A 15741-nucleotide genomic window follows, 5' to 3' on the forward strand; every position below is an offset into this window, starting at 1 on the left:
CGTATCAGATGTATTTTCATATAACTAATTGTTCGATATAATGATGATTTTCAAAATAAAACGTATATATATTGTTTTTCAAAAACACAAGAGTCCGTTCAATTTCGCCATCGCCATTGTACATTTGTGGAGGTGATAAGGGGGAAGTAAAATTCAAAGTTCGATTGTTGGGGAAATTGTTGCGACGGAACAATACGGTTATATTGTTATGTATCATGGAGCCATACCACCGGTTAGAGGTTTGTACAATCTTTTTGTAGCACTTTGCTGTCTTTGTTAGAATATTACCATACCATACCAACGACTCCATACACTGCTCATCCCCCGGACATGGAAAACGATCGACACAAATGACTGCGTCAAGATCTTTACCCTTCCAAACACGCTCACAGTATTTACGAATCCTTGAAACGTCCAGCTACAGACTGGCTTACGACATTCTGGAAAGGAAAGAAGGTAATTCGTTTTAATAGACTGTTCCGACATGAAACAGGAAGTTTGCTCCAGATGCTTACGCTTCAATCAGGGATGCTCGGAGGTTGCTGGTGACATTGGAAGGTTGCGCTTCATTAAGCTTGAATACGCTCTCCACCACGGACAGCTCGGTCGAGGTAGTGCTTGTACCACAGAATGCACACCAATCGTTCACTACCATACCGGCGGCAAGCACCTCACAGCCCCGGTTCACCGTACCGGCCACAAGTGGAATTTGTAGAAGCGATGCCAACTCGTCCAGCTCCTGGCTGGGCGTCTTGGGATGCACGAGCCCACCCTGATTGCTTAGCACGGAGTACGCACCGACGAGCACATTGTTAGCCACGGTCTGACGGAACACTTCCACGCCCAGCGTATCCACAATAATCTCCTCCGTCTCGCGATCAATGTCCGGATGGACCAGGGCAACATAGTCATTGCAAGCGATCACGTTGCCCAGGGCCGACAGTCGCTCCTCGACGCGATGGATTTTCACCGAATCCGGCAACGAATTTCGCAAGTGCTGCAGTTCCACATCTGTCGTACTGTTCGGCACTACCAGTCCATTCTTGTTGCCCACCGACAGTCGACCGATGATTCTACATCCGGCTATGCTGGTATGAACCACTGGAATCACGTCTGCCAACTCCGACTCAAACACGCTGAAAGGGACCGCGAAGCGGAGAACATGATTAGAACGAAAGCGAAACACTCCCGACCAGAGCAGCTTGTTTATGTCAACACGTGCCATCGTACATAACCTCCAAAAGTGATACGCAACTAAATTCTATTAGGCCGTACATAGCGCCAGTGCTTTATATTGGCATCTCGATTGCACATAAACAAATTGTGCCCCTTTTAGTGAACAGCTCATCATCATAATTCATTCGCAGCACGAATAGTTTACCTGTAAAATGCCTCTGAACCTCCGATCGCAACAAGGCAGTATGAGTTGGTAAGTTTGCTGAACACACCGATATCGTCATTATTCTCAAACTCTGCACGCAAAGCCATGATAGCTGTTGATGTATATGCTGTCTTGTAGCTGTGGAACAATAGTTAGCACACAATAATAACGATTTCAAGCGAAATATTAACAAATTTGGAACCGACACGCAGTTTTGTGTTTCGCGATGCCGGAGAGCGAGCAATATTTTTAATGTTTACAACAATTTTGACAGCTCGCGGTGGGATGAAGGTTAGCCAAGGTTTACACAAACATGTGCTTTGCCGAACGTCATTTTGAAAAGACGTTACGAGTTTCGTTACGCAAGTTTTACCACTTCCTTTTCCTTTTTTGGTTCAATACATGGTTCAAACCCTTTTTCTTTCCGGTTTGAGGACTTGTCATGCATTTATATATGTTTAGAAAATACAAACATGAGGCATGTGTTTGAACAAAGCGAAATATTGAAGAAAACACCGCTTTCACATGAATACCACAGATGATTAAACACAACGCAACTGTGGTAATTGCTTTTCTGTTCAAAATTCAACACGTGGTCTACGTTAAAGCGAATTTCATATTTCTTTCCGTATGTAAGATTGTAAATGGCGGAATACTCGCCTTTTTTCTTACATGATGGATTCTTACCCGCATACACATCAGTTAAAACATTGAAGATATTTATTATTTACGACGAACAGACTTGCGTACAATTTAGGTGTTATTGGTTCCACTTAAAATCAGGGTTAAAAACGAGCATTTTAAAACACTACAATTGTATGGCGATTTGCGATAGGTACGAGTGACCATACCTATTTGCTGTCAAGTTGTTGAAATATTGAAGGAACATTCAATCTAGTTCCGTTTTGATACTTCCTATCGTCTATTGCTATTTTCGAGACTATTTCCTTTTCGAGAATTGCGACACCAGCTTTGTATGGTTTCGGTGTGAGTGTGACCATCAAAGGTGCACCATTGACTAATACACTATTCTTTTTAAAAATGAAAACATGGAAGCTGTAGGAAAAACGTTTTAAATGCACTGGATGTGTCTCAATGGGGCTCGAGGGTACTGACAAACCCCTCGGCTTCTCTTACGGCTAGAACATTCCTTACAAATCTTAAATTACACACCTCGTGGTTGTTAGTGACGAGCCCTAACAAGAATCTAATACGGGGCTGGAAATCAAAAGTTATTAGCATCTACAGGATAAACGAACACCAAGGGAAAACTCTCTCTCTCTCTCTCTCTTTATCGGCACCGGTTCAAACTTAAACGCACACTTCTATTTTTCGCATATTCGTATTGTTTTTTGTTTCCTTTCTCTTTGTTTTTGGCACGAAGATTATCTAGTTTTCTGTCTTCTCGCAAGACTCTTTTATACTTTTCCGATACTACGAAAGAAGTATCGTAAAGCGTAGTACTTCTTTGCTCTAGGTGTATTTCTAGAATAATTGTTCGTAAAAAAACCCCTCTCTTGCTACAATTTTCGACTGTGAACACATAGTAATTGCTTAATTATTGCGGAAAGCAGGCTGGAATCTTCGACACATTATGTGCACTGACGATAGCGCTCCGCATTGGTCTGAATCGTCTGCAGGTAGAACGTGATCTTTCCGGTAAGATCGTTCAGCTCAGCTTCCAGATTCTGGATTTCCTTTTCGTTCGATTTGTAGATATCGTCCATACCTTTACAGTGTGAGAGAAAAGTACAAATTGGTTGAGCATGCTCTTCAGATCGCTCCCTACTCCATTACTTACTCTGCAGAGCTGACAGCTGAGTGGTCGTGTCGACGGTAATTTTGGAGGCACGGTTCAGCAAGTTTTGTGCACGCTCCCGGGCACTCTCGGAACGCCGAGCCTGTGCCGTGAGTGACTCGTTTGCGGTCTTGAAATCGTTTTTAAGCTAAATAGGCAGAACCAAACAAAAATATCACCACATTAGAATACAATTCAGTGTGCTAAACTGCTTGAGTCGCTTGAGTACCTGTGTTGCACGTTCGTGCGCATTGTTAGCGGAGTCCTTTACGTCTTCGGCCTGTTTGTTGATGTCCTTGGCGTCCAGCTCATTGCGAATGTTGTCCTTCTGGAGCTGTTCAAGGCGCGACTGCAGCGCTAGCACCGCATTAGCCGTCGAGTTGGCACGCTTCTGTGCTTCTTCCGTTTCCTTATCAATCTGAAATCAAATGACAAATATTAGTATAACAGTTCGGTTCACACATGCACACACACATCGACAGTCTACAAACCTCCTCCAGATCGATCTTGGCCGAAGCAATGTCCGCATTTGCTTGCTTGATCGATTGGCGTGCCTTTTTCTGGGCATCGTCCGCATCGTCCAGAGCGCGTGTAATGTTCAACACGCCCGCTAACACCTTTTCTGCGCGTTCCCTGATAAAAAGAGCAAAAATCATAACCGTTTAACAGTCAAAACTATGTTCGAGTTGTAACACAAACGCTTACTTTTTATCCAGCGCATCAGACTTGAGCATCTCCACGCGTCGCAGATCGTTCTCCGTGTTGCGGATGATCGATTCCACATTGACCAGGTGAGATACCGCATCCTGAATCTTCTGTGCAAGATCATCGATCTGTTCGGGATCGAGCTGCAGTGTGTAGCTCATCACCTGCTCGATAAGTTCGCGCATTTCACCCGGCGACGCCGTTGTGTTTTCGATCATGTCCGTCAGCTTGACAACCAGTATGTTCGCACGATCGATCAGATCCTTCGTGTCCTCGAGATGAGCTTGAGTTTCGTCGTGCGTTCGCTTCGCTTTCTTGTACGACTCCGAAGCATTGGCTTTCGCTTGCGACATCTAACAAACCAGAGTGGAAAGGTAAGAATTTTATCCCGCGCAGCTGCATCACTCATACTTACCGAACGTAGAATATCATCCGCCAGCTCCTCCTTCTCCTTAATGTTTTGCTCGGTCTTCTTCGCAAAGTCTAGTGCCTTCTCGGACAGCGTCAACGCACCATTCTCGCACCGCAGCCCGCCACATCCATTCTTACAGCCCGCACCGCCGCAGAACTCATCGCACGGATCGCCATGCCGATCGCAGATGCGCTGGTTCAGATCCGGCATGTTGCCGTTCAGATCGTTCAGCTCCTCCTGGTACTTCAGGAAGGCGGCCTCGTTGTTCTCGTGGTTGCGCACTACGTCGGCCTGATTTTTGTTGATCAGATGCTCCGCCCGCCGGCAGTAGTTCTCCGCCCGGCTGTTGATCGCCGTGATGTTCATGTTCGTTTCACCCAGCATGCTCACGCGGTACCAGGCGTCGCGGGTCAGATTCAACGCACCTTCGATGTTGCCCTCCTGCAGCTTCGTCGCATTGTCCTTCAGGTAGTTGGTCATCTGCTTCACGTCGTCCGCCCGACGGCCCAGATTAACGATCTCGATGTTGGCGAGCTTAATGTTCGAGTCCGTCTCTTGCAGCTTCCGTTCCGATTCCTCCAGGTTGTGCAGCGATTCCTGCAGATGGTTGCGAATACGGTCAATCTCGCCGCCAATCGCTTCGATCTCCCGATCCGAGATGGTGTTATTCAGCAGGCCCTCGATTTGTGCGATCTTCTTCGACATGGAATCGAACTCCTTCTTGTATGCACCGGTGGCACCAAGCTTCTTGATCGTTTTCGCCTCCTCAATCGTACGATCCGTTTCGTTCCGCAGCCCGTCCAGAATCATGTCCCAGTTGTCGAAGCACTCGCCGCATGGTTCGCAGTACGGAGCTTGGCCGAGATAGCCTCGATCGCACTGATCGCACTTGTAACCGCCAATGCCAGACTTACAGGCACACTTGCCGGTCGTGCGGTCGCACTGTTGAGTTGCAGAGCCGTATGCATTACATTCACAGGCTGTAACAAAAACCCCAACACGTGATGTAAGACAACCTTCTATACAATTTACTCTGAGCATATACATACGTTTGCATTCCACGTTCGGATCGCCCCAGAAGTAAGCCTCACACTGATTACACTGCCGTCCACCAAAGCCAGGTTTGCACGAGCACTGACCATCGTACTGTGAAAGGAAATTATCGCAATTAGTATCTCCATCTCCTTCCAATCTCCTCCTCCTCCTACTCTAACGACAACCTACCGGATTACACTGCTCACTGAGCGCCCCGACCGGATCACAATCGCACGCCTCGCAACCTTCGCCGCTAGCAATCTTCCAGTGGTTTTCGATACACTCGTCACAGTACTGTCCCTTCACGTTGCGCAGGCACGGACACTGGCCCGTGTACCGGTCGCAGTGCTGTATCGTTTGGTTCGTTCCGAGCAGGTTACAATCGCAAGCCCGACAGTCCTGCCGCAGCGCATCACCATAGAAACCATCGCGACAGTACTCGCAATGGTCGCCCTCCGTGTTGTACAGACACTGCAGACATTTGCCCGACTTCGAATCGCAGTTACCCGGGCGCTTCGGATCGACATTGTTGCTACAGTCGCACGACTGGCACTGGCCGCCCGGTTTCTCCGGATTGCCGTAGTAATTGTCCGCGCACACGTCACACCGCGCGCCGGAATAGCCTTCCTCGCACGAGCAGATCACATCGTTCGTCGAAGGATGCAGATAGCACTCGTTCGCGTACGAATGGCCCGACGCAACCGTGTCCGGGCAGCGGCACGGTCGGCATCCAATCGACGAGCCGAGCAGCGGATTGCCGTAGTACCCGTCGACGCAGCGATCACACTTCCAGCCCTGCGTAAAGTCCTGACAGTGGAGACACTCGCCCGTCTTCGAGTTACACGTCGGTGTGTGGCCGTTGCACTCGCAAATCTGACAGTTGGGGAAGTTCCAGAAGCCCGGCTGGCACTGGTCACACTCCCGGCCGTACGTGTTCGGATGGCAGTTACACTGACCCGTAATCAGGTCGCAGTCGTTGTCCTTCGACCCGATGCTGTTACAGTCACAGGCCTTGCAGCCCTCCGGTCCGAAGCCGTACGTACCCGGAGCACACCGGTCGCACTGCCGTCCCACAACGTTCGTCTTGCACGTACAGAAACCTCCAGATTCGGCACACTTCTTGCTTTTCGAACCGGTCGGATTACACTCGCAAGCTGGAATGGAAACGAACAACCATTAGCACAACGATCACAGACTCGACCAACGCTTCAATTCTAACAAGGTTCCAGCTCCACTTCTCCTGGATTTATATCTTGACTGAGACAGCTCTGGAAAAGCCCTAGCAATACTCCTGAGTGCAGGAGAAACACAATAGCTAACGGCTTGAAGTGAACCATCTCTCCCTGCACACCTATGCAAAGGTGCGGCTCAAAGCAGTGTCAACAAACGGTCAGTCAGTCTAATTCTAGCTCGCTGTCGAAACATTAATCAGCCAATGCCGTCCACTACTAGTGAACCGCTCTGATAAGATACCACGGCCTTCGTGGAACGCATCGCTGATTACGCACACAGCTGATTGATAGCAACATCCCTTGCATGCACCAAACTAGCGGCTAAACATCGTTTCATACTTACGCATGGCACCGTTGTTGATGTACACACTGATCGTTTTCAGCAGATCCTTGCACTCTTCCGGCGCGTTCAGGATGTAGTTCACGTCGTAGTACGTGTGGTTGCAGCCCAGGTTGACGTACTCGCGGTGCCGCACCTCGGCCTGGTGCGAACCCTGCATGATCGGTGTGATTTCGATGCGCGGTATCAGCACGATGGAGTCGATCAGTATCTGGGCCGTCGGATTATCGTCGTACGGTTCGTGCCGCTGGAAGGACACGATGAACTTGTACGTCTTGCCACTCTCCAGACAGATGTCGTGCAGGGCGATGGCGCTCGTTTCGTACTCGGACAGTGTTGTGGTGATGTCGCGCTCGTAGCTCGGGTGTGAGTTGGCGCACGGACCCTCCGGGTCGTACACTTCCGGCCGGATCACCGTCATGCGCACGTTCTCCCAGTCGCCCTTCATCTGCGGCTGGTAGCGCACCATCACGTCGTAGTTCATCGTCTTCGGTATGTCGTCTACGGTGAACTTCAGCACGGTACCTTCGGACGCACGAATGAATCCGGGCCCGGTGAAGTCCGCATCACGATCGTTTGCCCGTTCACGCACAACAACCGAACAGTTTTGCTGTGGATGGAAGGTACATGAGGGTGTAAATGGTTAAAGAAACATATGGGGATGTTACTGCTGTCCAGAACTTACCCCTCCACCGGATTCACAGAACTAAAACAAGAAGAAACAGGAACAAAAAGAACAATCATTAGATGCTGATACCTTAGATATTCAACTTCACTTTCACTTACAGTTGATGGAACCTCCGCCTCCAGGATACGGTGCAACGTGGGGATGAAATAGTGCTGCTTCGGCTCACTACAATCGCGTCCCTGCATGTGCGGCCGGCATCGACACTGTCCCGTAATCACGTCGCAGCTATTGTCCAGCGAACCTCCCGGATGACAGCTGCACGGCGTACAGCCCTCCAAACTGTCCGACAGTCCGTACGTCTCCGGCATACACTGGTTGCAGTCGCGCCCGGTCACCAACCGCTTACAGATACACTCCCCAGTGTACACGTTGCAGCCCGAGTTGTTCACCGTACCGAGCGTGTTGCACGTGCACGGCTGGCAACCGTCCGGATTGTGCTCGTCAAAGTTCCAGAACCCTTCGCGACAGTGGTCGCACCGACGGCCGTTCACATTGCGCTTGCAGTGACACGCACCGGCCACGATGCCGTTCTCCTCGTCCGCGATCGAGTCACAGATGCCATCGTCCAGCGAGCCACGTGGATCACAGTCGCACGGTTTGCACACGTACGGGCTCTGGATGTCTTCGTTCGGATCGCGATAGAAGAACGGCGCACACTCCTCGCAGTGGTAGCCTTGCGTGTTGTGCTGACAGTTGTCGCACACGCCGCCACTTACCCGTCCCGAGTGCTCATAAACGGCCTGGTCAAAGTGGCAGCTCGTCGCATGGTTGTTACAGTTACACTCTGAAAGGTAGGAACAAATCGATTAAAAGTCATTCAAAAAGAAAGCTCTAACAGCGATCATACTTTTACAAGCGTTCGTCTGCTTGCCAAGGGCCGGCTTCCAGGGCAGATCATTGAAGAAGTCCTCACACTCCTCGCAGTTCAAGCCCTTCGTGTTGTGCGTGCACTCGCACCGACCGTGCACCATGTCCACCGTATTCCGGACGCCCTCGAGCGGCAGGCAGCGCGATGCATGGCCGTAGCACGAGCACGAACCACGCACGATCATGTTCGAGATGGCGTAGTAGTACTTCTCCTGTATCTCGTCCCGATCGTCCAGCAGGTTGTCGCCGAGCGAGTGCAGCTTCGTGAAGTTGACGCGCAGATTCGTCATCTTCAGCATGTTCTGCACGTGCTCGGCGTACGGGTTCTCGATGTTCATGTTCGGCGGCAGCACCCGGTAGATCACCTCACCGTTCTTCGACGGCTCGACGCCCGAGTACCGATGGTCGCAGATCACGTCGGTAATGTTCCGCGCGACCAGCGGAGCGTGCGGGAACGACTCGCGGCAGCTATGGGCGAAGTATTTGTACACGTGCCAGGTTTTGCCGAAATCGTACGATCGCTCGATCAGCATCGCCGCCGGACGGAACGTCGCGAACACGATGATCAGATGGGTAAAGTGAAACTCTGCCTCGAGGTCCAGCTGAATGGTAACGTTTTCACGCCCATTCTCCGACTGCCACCAGGTTTGCTCGACCGTGCTGAGGAGGGGGGAAGCACATTGAAGTTACTATTGAAAATATTGTCACAAGACGAACAGCTTAGCTTTGAAGGAAACTATTTCTAAATGCATCCATTTCCTGACATCATCCTCCTTCGCTTGGTCGTCCATGAACGGATGACGTAACATAACTCGGTACGTATTATTATTTGTGCATGATCCATACAAACTACCAACAAAATCAATCGATCGCGTACGTACGCGCACCAGACCGACAACAGATGTGCGGATCGGCGGATGGTTTTTAGTCATCGTTAAATTTTGACAACTGCTCCGGCTCCGGTTGCTCGTACGGCCCGGACGAGGACGGATGCTGGCCGTCTGTTTGTATGCTTAACATTTATTTGCACACCATGTTTGCCGTTCGTGGGCAGTGTTTGTTTATCCCCAGCCGAAGCCGGGGCTGCGTGAAACCAAAAACAAACTCTCCGATACATTCTATCTTATCTTGGTTGCGCTGCTGCACATGCTGCAATCGCGTAATGTTTCGCGCAAAAGGTCCAGCAAAAAAAAACAAAACCTCTTAAAACATACACTTCCCATCAGAGTAAATGTCCACAAGCGGGATGATGTCATGAGGAGGAGTTCATCGCGGCTTCATACCTACCCCGGTTGCATTTTGTAGATGATCTGACCGATCCGATGGTTGCGCATCGGATCGTTCTCCGTCTCGCGGCGCGTGTCGCAAAGGAAGCATTTCTTCTCCTCCAGATGGGACACGATGCAGTAACGTTCCGGTCGTACCGTGCCGCAGGTGGACGACGCTTCCAGCCGGTTCTCACGCCCTATCAGCAGGTTGCCCGTAGCCGGATAGCACGAGCTCTGCTCACACGGATGGACACGATGGATCGGTGGTCTGCTGGCTACTGTTAGGAGTTGACGACATCAGTTATCAGAACAAGAGGGAGATCGGGGAGAGAAAGTGGCAAAAACGATAGCGAGAGAGAGAGAGGGGATGTTATAGCGATGATTTTGAATGAAAAACGAAGCACAGTTAAATATAGATCAACCAGATCCCAAAGGAAACCATTCACCCAACCCAAGCGCTGGGACGGAGATAGGGAACGCACATGTTGCAGACATGTATAGGAAGAGTAGGCATGAACGAGGAACAACATACACCAACGCAACGGGAAAAGTACGGAACTCTGGAAGCACGTTCTGTAAACAAACGCTCCTCCGCTACGAGGCGGCTCCGGGAGGAGTTTATCTTTGCTTGCAGAAGGCAGAAACATTCGGAAGATGCAGAACGCAAGCGGTTTGGAATGGGCAGATGCGACTAAGGCAGGAATTGGATAATATAAGCACTGGTACACCACCATACCACCAAGTCACCAAGGTTAGATTCGAAGCCGTAGTCGAACGAACGATCTTTGCGGATTACGAACGACCAAAGCGTGCTCTACAGAGTCTAATGATATCCCCAACTGTGCTGCCCCCAATTGTGCATTGGCTCTGATTTGATGAGTGTAATTTTGGGAGCTGCTAACGACCGGTTGGTAAGCACACGCAGCAGATTAGTGGAGTTTACGTGTTACGGAAGATGCTATGGAACTTCAGCCGTCGTCGGGTCGGGGCAGATAGAGCTGTGATCACTCCGCTTTTTGAGGAGGACTCACAACCTATGACGTAAGCAGGTGCGCTTGAAGGCCATCATTAGAAGGTTTCAGAAGCAGCCAACCAACGGGGAGAGAATCTATTGCTCAGGATCAGGAGATAACGAGGACACCGGACCCGTCACACACACACACACAGTTCAACGGAGGTTTGACAGTGCGATATTCCAGGTCATATTTCTGGAGATGTTTAGAATTGGAGGAGCCGGTTGGATATTTGAAGCGGTAATTAGATAACCTCCTGCACGTTGTTGCTGCTGCTGCTGCTGCGAGGGGCCACTGAATCGATGATGCTGCATGCTACGATACTGTTCCGATTCATGCATCCGACGACGATGATGTTGACGATTCGCACGGGACGAGAACTTCTCGTCCAGCTCGGCATCGTCCAACCCTGCCGGAACAAAACTGCCCGGCGGATAGAAGATCGAGTTGTACTTGTTGTAATTGATGTGATTGTTAATCATGCCCGTGTACTGGAGGTTTGGGAACGAATCGCCCGCTGTCGGTTCATCCTCGTCGGTGAACTCCATCGAATCCCCATCATCGATCGGTTGCTGATCGCCACGCAGCACCGGCTCCGGATGGGTCGGATGGGTGGGGACAGAGATGCTGTCTGATGCTACAGCTACCACGGAAGGAACTGCTTAAACACAGCGGGACAGTATTCCGTCGTCGTGCAATATGAGTAATGATGAGTGAGATGAGAGTTACGTGCATTATTATCTTAAGAGCTATTTAAGGGTGCATTCCAATGATTGTGAATGGGCTTCAACCGGAAAGAACTCATGCTTCAGTGGTTAGACACAACACACAAATGACGCTCTGAGTGAGTAGTTGTAGTCGAAAGGACTCCGAACTCAGTACATTAATCCTATCCATGTTGTTAATACTTACATCGATCTCTACCATATGCTGGTCGGCGCTGTGCATTGCTACTTAAGATTAGACCTGGGGAAGTGCGAAAAAACAACGTTCATTAGCTTCAATTTCGGAAAGGGATTCTCACACCCGACGGCATACTTACTATGGAAAATAAATAAATTAATAACTACGTATGCTAGACATGACGATCCTATTTTGGCCATCGCTGCCGCGGCCAGCTATACATGGGTAGGAACGTTAATATAACGTTCCTAATCTGAAATGGAAAAAGAGTGGCAAAAACACACACACAGTATTACTTTTCCTGAATCTTGCTCCGATAATCCCATTTTTCTAATTGTAAACCACGATTCATGTTCTTCCTTTATGAAAAAGCCCCATTAGTTGAGAGACGACTACTCGCACCCATGCACCACCCTCCTGTAAAGCGATAGTGAGCCTTCTCGCGTTCGTATCCGGCCCTGATAAGAAAAGCCCTGTTGTTCTGATGCTGCCCGTCGCGCATGTGAAAGAACAGTTCCCTGTTTCCATTGGCCGGCCGCGCCAGCCGGAGTCGACGTCAGATCTCGCACAGTTCCCGACCCACCACAGATAATGGCAGTACAGCACCAGCAAGACGAAAACGACCAACACACTTCCTTCACGCGGCAACGCGCACACAGTACAGAGTGGTGGTTCGTGAGGCACTAATTCCGGCCCCGGGGGAAGTCGGAGCACATGGCGATCGGTCGGCGATACTACTGCCCCGACTTGTTGTTGGTGGTTGGTTGTGGCAGAAGAGTGTGAGATATTTGTTCGTTCTACTACCCTCCTCCGATATGCGCCCGCGTTAGTCCGTTGAACCTTCCTGCTGAAACTACACACGCTGCAAGGCACTCGCTGGTCCGAGATAAATAGCTGCTGTTTGCTGAATGTTTCTTTATCGAAGGGGGGAACATCCCCACCACTACCCAGAGTGAAGTGGTGTTTGAGAGGAAGTAGAATCGCGTATGAATTACACAGAACAAACCCCAAGTAATGTCTTAGAATTTGTATAAAATACCAAAAAGTTATTCCACGAAAAAAAGGGATCTAAAGTGCAGATGTGCTGAAGAATGCACACTGATCCAACCACACAAAGTATTTACGCCTTTTCTGAAATGTGCTAATCACGTACAAGACAGGTTGAAGACGAAAATTTGCCATATTTGCTTCGAACGGGGTCTTTCAATTAGCAGTGCACGAACTTGCACGACTTCAACTCCAACGGGAGAGCATTCCTGCACAGTTTGCAACATACTAAAACTGGGCTAATGTTTCCCCTGCCAATAAACAGCCCTTCATTCATTATCTACAATAGTTATCACAAGGGTAACAGCGGCAAACCCCAACAGCAGCAATAAAGTGAAGATCTCGCTTTCATTCGCAATGGAATCCAGTGAAATGGCGCAAATGTGTTGAATGAAGCGACAACGTTGCAGCGCAACACTTTTGCATCGTATGCATTTTTAATGAGCTTCCCTGGACGCACCACCCGCCTCCTCCTCCCTCAATCCATTCCTGGGTCGGTTACAGTTGGGCACAAATGTACAACACCAATCAGTGAGGAGCTTCCGGCAGATTCCTATCGCCACTTTACCACACCGACACGGCAAGGCATTAAGCAAGATATCAATTAAAGTACACGAGGAGCTCATTGGTTGCTTAAGGGAATGAGAAACGGTGCTACCAACCAGCAAGGTCGGCAAGGGACCGACGGGATAAGAAGGTGTTATCACTCTTGCTGCGATCACGTCATCAGTTAGGTTCGGAAACGGTTCTTTTGAGCGAACGTCGACATTTTGCCAACATGTGGCAACGGATCGGTCCGAACCGTACACGTGTTTGACATCAGGAACTGATCTTTCTTCTCTTTTGAAGCAAAACCTTACGGGGGGAAGCAAGCATTCTTCCAAGCATCGGTCCCGTTTTATGCTTCGCACAAAGGTCCCAAAAAGGGCAAAACAAACAAGTTTGTTCTGCAGAACGACCACGTTTCCCCATAAAAGGGTTTCGTTCGGTTGCTCGGTAGGTAGCGCTGTTGCAGTGGAAAGAATTACTATATACTACCACCTACGATCAATGCGACGACGATCGCGGGCCAGAATGAGGCGTTTGCTTACCGTTCAGCATGCAATGGTGTACCAGCTACTCATAGGTAGTTGGAGCAGGTCCGCCGATCTTCACACTGCACAGGATGGTGCAAAATTTCGTCACAAGGCACAGGTAATTTTCCACAATCCCCCACAAGCAGGTTGTTGAAGCCCTTTCAAGCCCGGATTTTCGACACTACACTTCACTTGACACAATGTTGTTGCGGTTGCTGCAAAAAGATTAACACACGATGTTAAAATGATTAAATATGAACACTTTAACGATCACAAAAATTCGCTCTTTTTTTAAAGCACCACAGTGCACTCTGCTCACACTGCTGCAAGCTGCAAATGACTGCTGCACACAGACTTTTAGCTAAACGCTGCACAATTTGCCGACACACGTGTGAGGTCAGCGAATTGACCGCAGGTCTCGCGGTCGCACAGGCTTGCTGGCAAGCATAAAAATAAACATAAAAAGCACTGCCTTTAGAAGATGATCGTGAGGTTTGCGTCGATCGCGGTTTGTGTCTTCACTGCACACACGTATCCAAAAATGCATCCACACACACACAAACACACACACACACTGGCCCCCTTATAGGGACGGCGAACGAATCCCTATCTTGTAACTTTCCCAGTGTTTTCGGAATGGAGCGCCCGCGACTGGCTGGGGACCATCTGGTGCGTGTGTGTGGCACGGCACGGCGCGCTTGTGGAATCCGCTGATGCCACCAATGCGCCGCCACCGCCACACAACACATTTGTATTAGTGGCTGGTTGCAGCGGAAGATCAACACCGAATTCGTCGCCGTCGTCGTCGCTGGGGCATAAAGTCGTTCTTGCTCGAGTGGAATACAAAACATAAAACACTGCACCGCGACAGCATAACTTTTCCCCATGCGCGTGTGCGCGAGAGCGAGAAGGAATGCGCGCGGACGATGAAAGATGGATTCGGGAAATGCAGCCGTGATTTTGGTCGCTTCGCCCCGTCTCCCTCTAACCAACGCAGTGCGCTTGGTAGGCTCATCCACTTCATCTCACTTGAAAATCTCACTCGTTCGTGCGGTGTCTCACTCGCACGCACTCGCCTCCTCCGCTGCCCAGCCTGCTGCGATCCCGTGTGTATGCAGAAAGTGTGTGTGTGTGTGTTTTTTTTCACGTTGTTTTTTCTCTCTTTCCTATTGCAGTACTGCCACCGTCGAGCTGTTTGTGTTGCCAGACTTTTGGGAAAAGAAGCAAAATCGCATCGCTGTTACGGGCACATCACAGAATCACAGAAAGACTCCACGCACCACCAAACGCTTTATCTGACACTCTTCTAAAGCACCCAAGACACAGCACACCGCTAGATTTGTTCGATCGCAAACACCTCTCTTCTATCTTCGCCAGCTCTTCAACACTTGACACCGCGAAATGGAGAATTCACATCCGATTTTTCACAACTGCAGTTTCCATGATGTCAGAACGGCAACCACAGGACCACGGGCAGAAGAAGGGTTGCCTCCACACACCTACCAAAGCGAAGGAACCACCGTCCACGGAACGCACCAGCGCGTCTCCAACTGTCCGACGTGCACGATCTACGCGAGACGTTTCAGCTATGATGCGTGAGCAGAGCATAAAGTCCACCCAAGCCTCGCGATCCGCCTTGCAAGACGTGCCTGCGAGAGTGGGTCGAGCAGCGTGCTCTCTCTCTCTCTCTCTCTCTCTCTCTCTCACTCTCATTGCTGCTGCTATGGGTAGAAGATCTGCTCGCCGATCGACACGCTGTGGTGGTGTGCGTGACGGTTGCCATGGCGCACAAGCAGACACACTGGAAGAGCGCAGCACACAGGGTTGGAGCTGCGTAAAGGATAAAGGAAGAGTGCAAAGCTGCAAAACAGCTTACCGTAGCTCCTATGCAGCAACGGTGTGTTGTTGGATACAGGTAAGTTTACAAATATTTTTTTTTTTAATTTTTTATTACTGTTTGAAAGTTCCTTTTCTTT

The 15741-nt window shown here is 49.7% G+C and overlaps 2 protein-coding genes across 4 annotated transcripts; both read right to left on the reverse strand.

Annotated features, from left to right (window-relative positions):
* Window positions 1-164: 164 nt before the first annotated feature.
* Window positions 165-1617, reverse strand: LOC120950333 (eukaryotic translation initiation factor 6). The gene is made up of 3 exons (XM_040368297.2): window positions 1382-1617; window positions 516-1136; window positions 165-440 (listed from the first exon to the last, which is right to left on the reverse strand). The coding sequence occupies exons 1-3, from the start codon at window positions 1486-1488 to the stop codon at window positions 431-433; spliced, it is 738 nt and encodes a 245-aa protein (XP_040224231.1). The 5' UTR covers window positions 1489-1617; the 3' UTR covers window positions 165-430.
* Window positions 1618-2083: 466 nt separating this feature from the next.
* On the reverse strand, window positions 2084-15402 carry LOC120947868 (laminin subunit beta-1). Of its 3 annotated transcripts, none has more exons than XM_040363665.2 (17): window positions 15269-15402; window positions 13781-13980; window positions 11782-11895; window positions 11652-11705; window positions 9746-10004; window positions 8439-9118; window positions 7690-8375; window positions 7589-7609; window positions 6907-7513; window positions 5521-6485; window positions 5346-5442; window positions 4300-5276; window positions 3885-4237; window positions 3671-3812; window positions 3409-3597; window positions 3183-3327; window positions 2084-3110 (listed from the first exon to the last, which is right to left on the reverse strand). In XM_040363665.2, the coding sequence occupies exons 3-17, from the start codon at window positions 11840-11842 to the stop codon at window positions 2974-2976; spliced, it is 5373 nt and encodes a 1790-aa protein (XP_040219599.1). In that variant the 5' UTR covers window positions 11843-11895; window positions 13781-13980; window positions 15269-15402; the 3' UTR covers window positions 2084-2973. The 3 variants fall into 3 exon arrangements, with proteins under 3 accessions (XP_040219599.1, XP_040219600.1, XP_040219601.1); XM_040363666.2 differs by having other exon boundaries at window positions 15265-15372; XM_040363667.2 differs by lacking the exons at window positions 13781-13980; window positions 15269-15402 and adding an exon at window positions 12226-12329.
* Window positions 15403-15741: the final 339 nt, after the last annotated feature.

Source organism: Anopheles coluzzii, chromosome 2 (genome assembly GCF_943734685.1).
Source record: "Anopheles coluzzii chromosome 2, AcolN3, whole genome shotgun sequence".
Lineage (NCBI taxonomy): Eukaryota > Metazoa > Arthropoda > Insecta > Diptera > Culicidae > Anopheles > Anopheles coluzzii.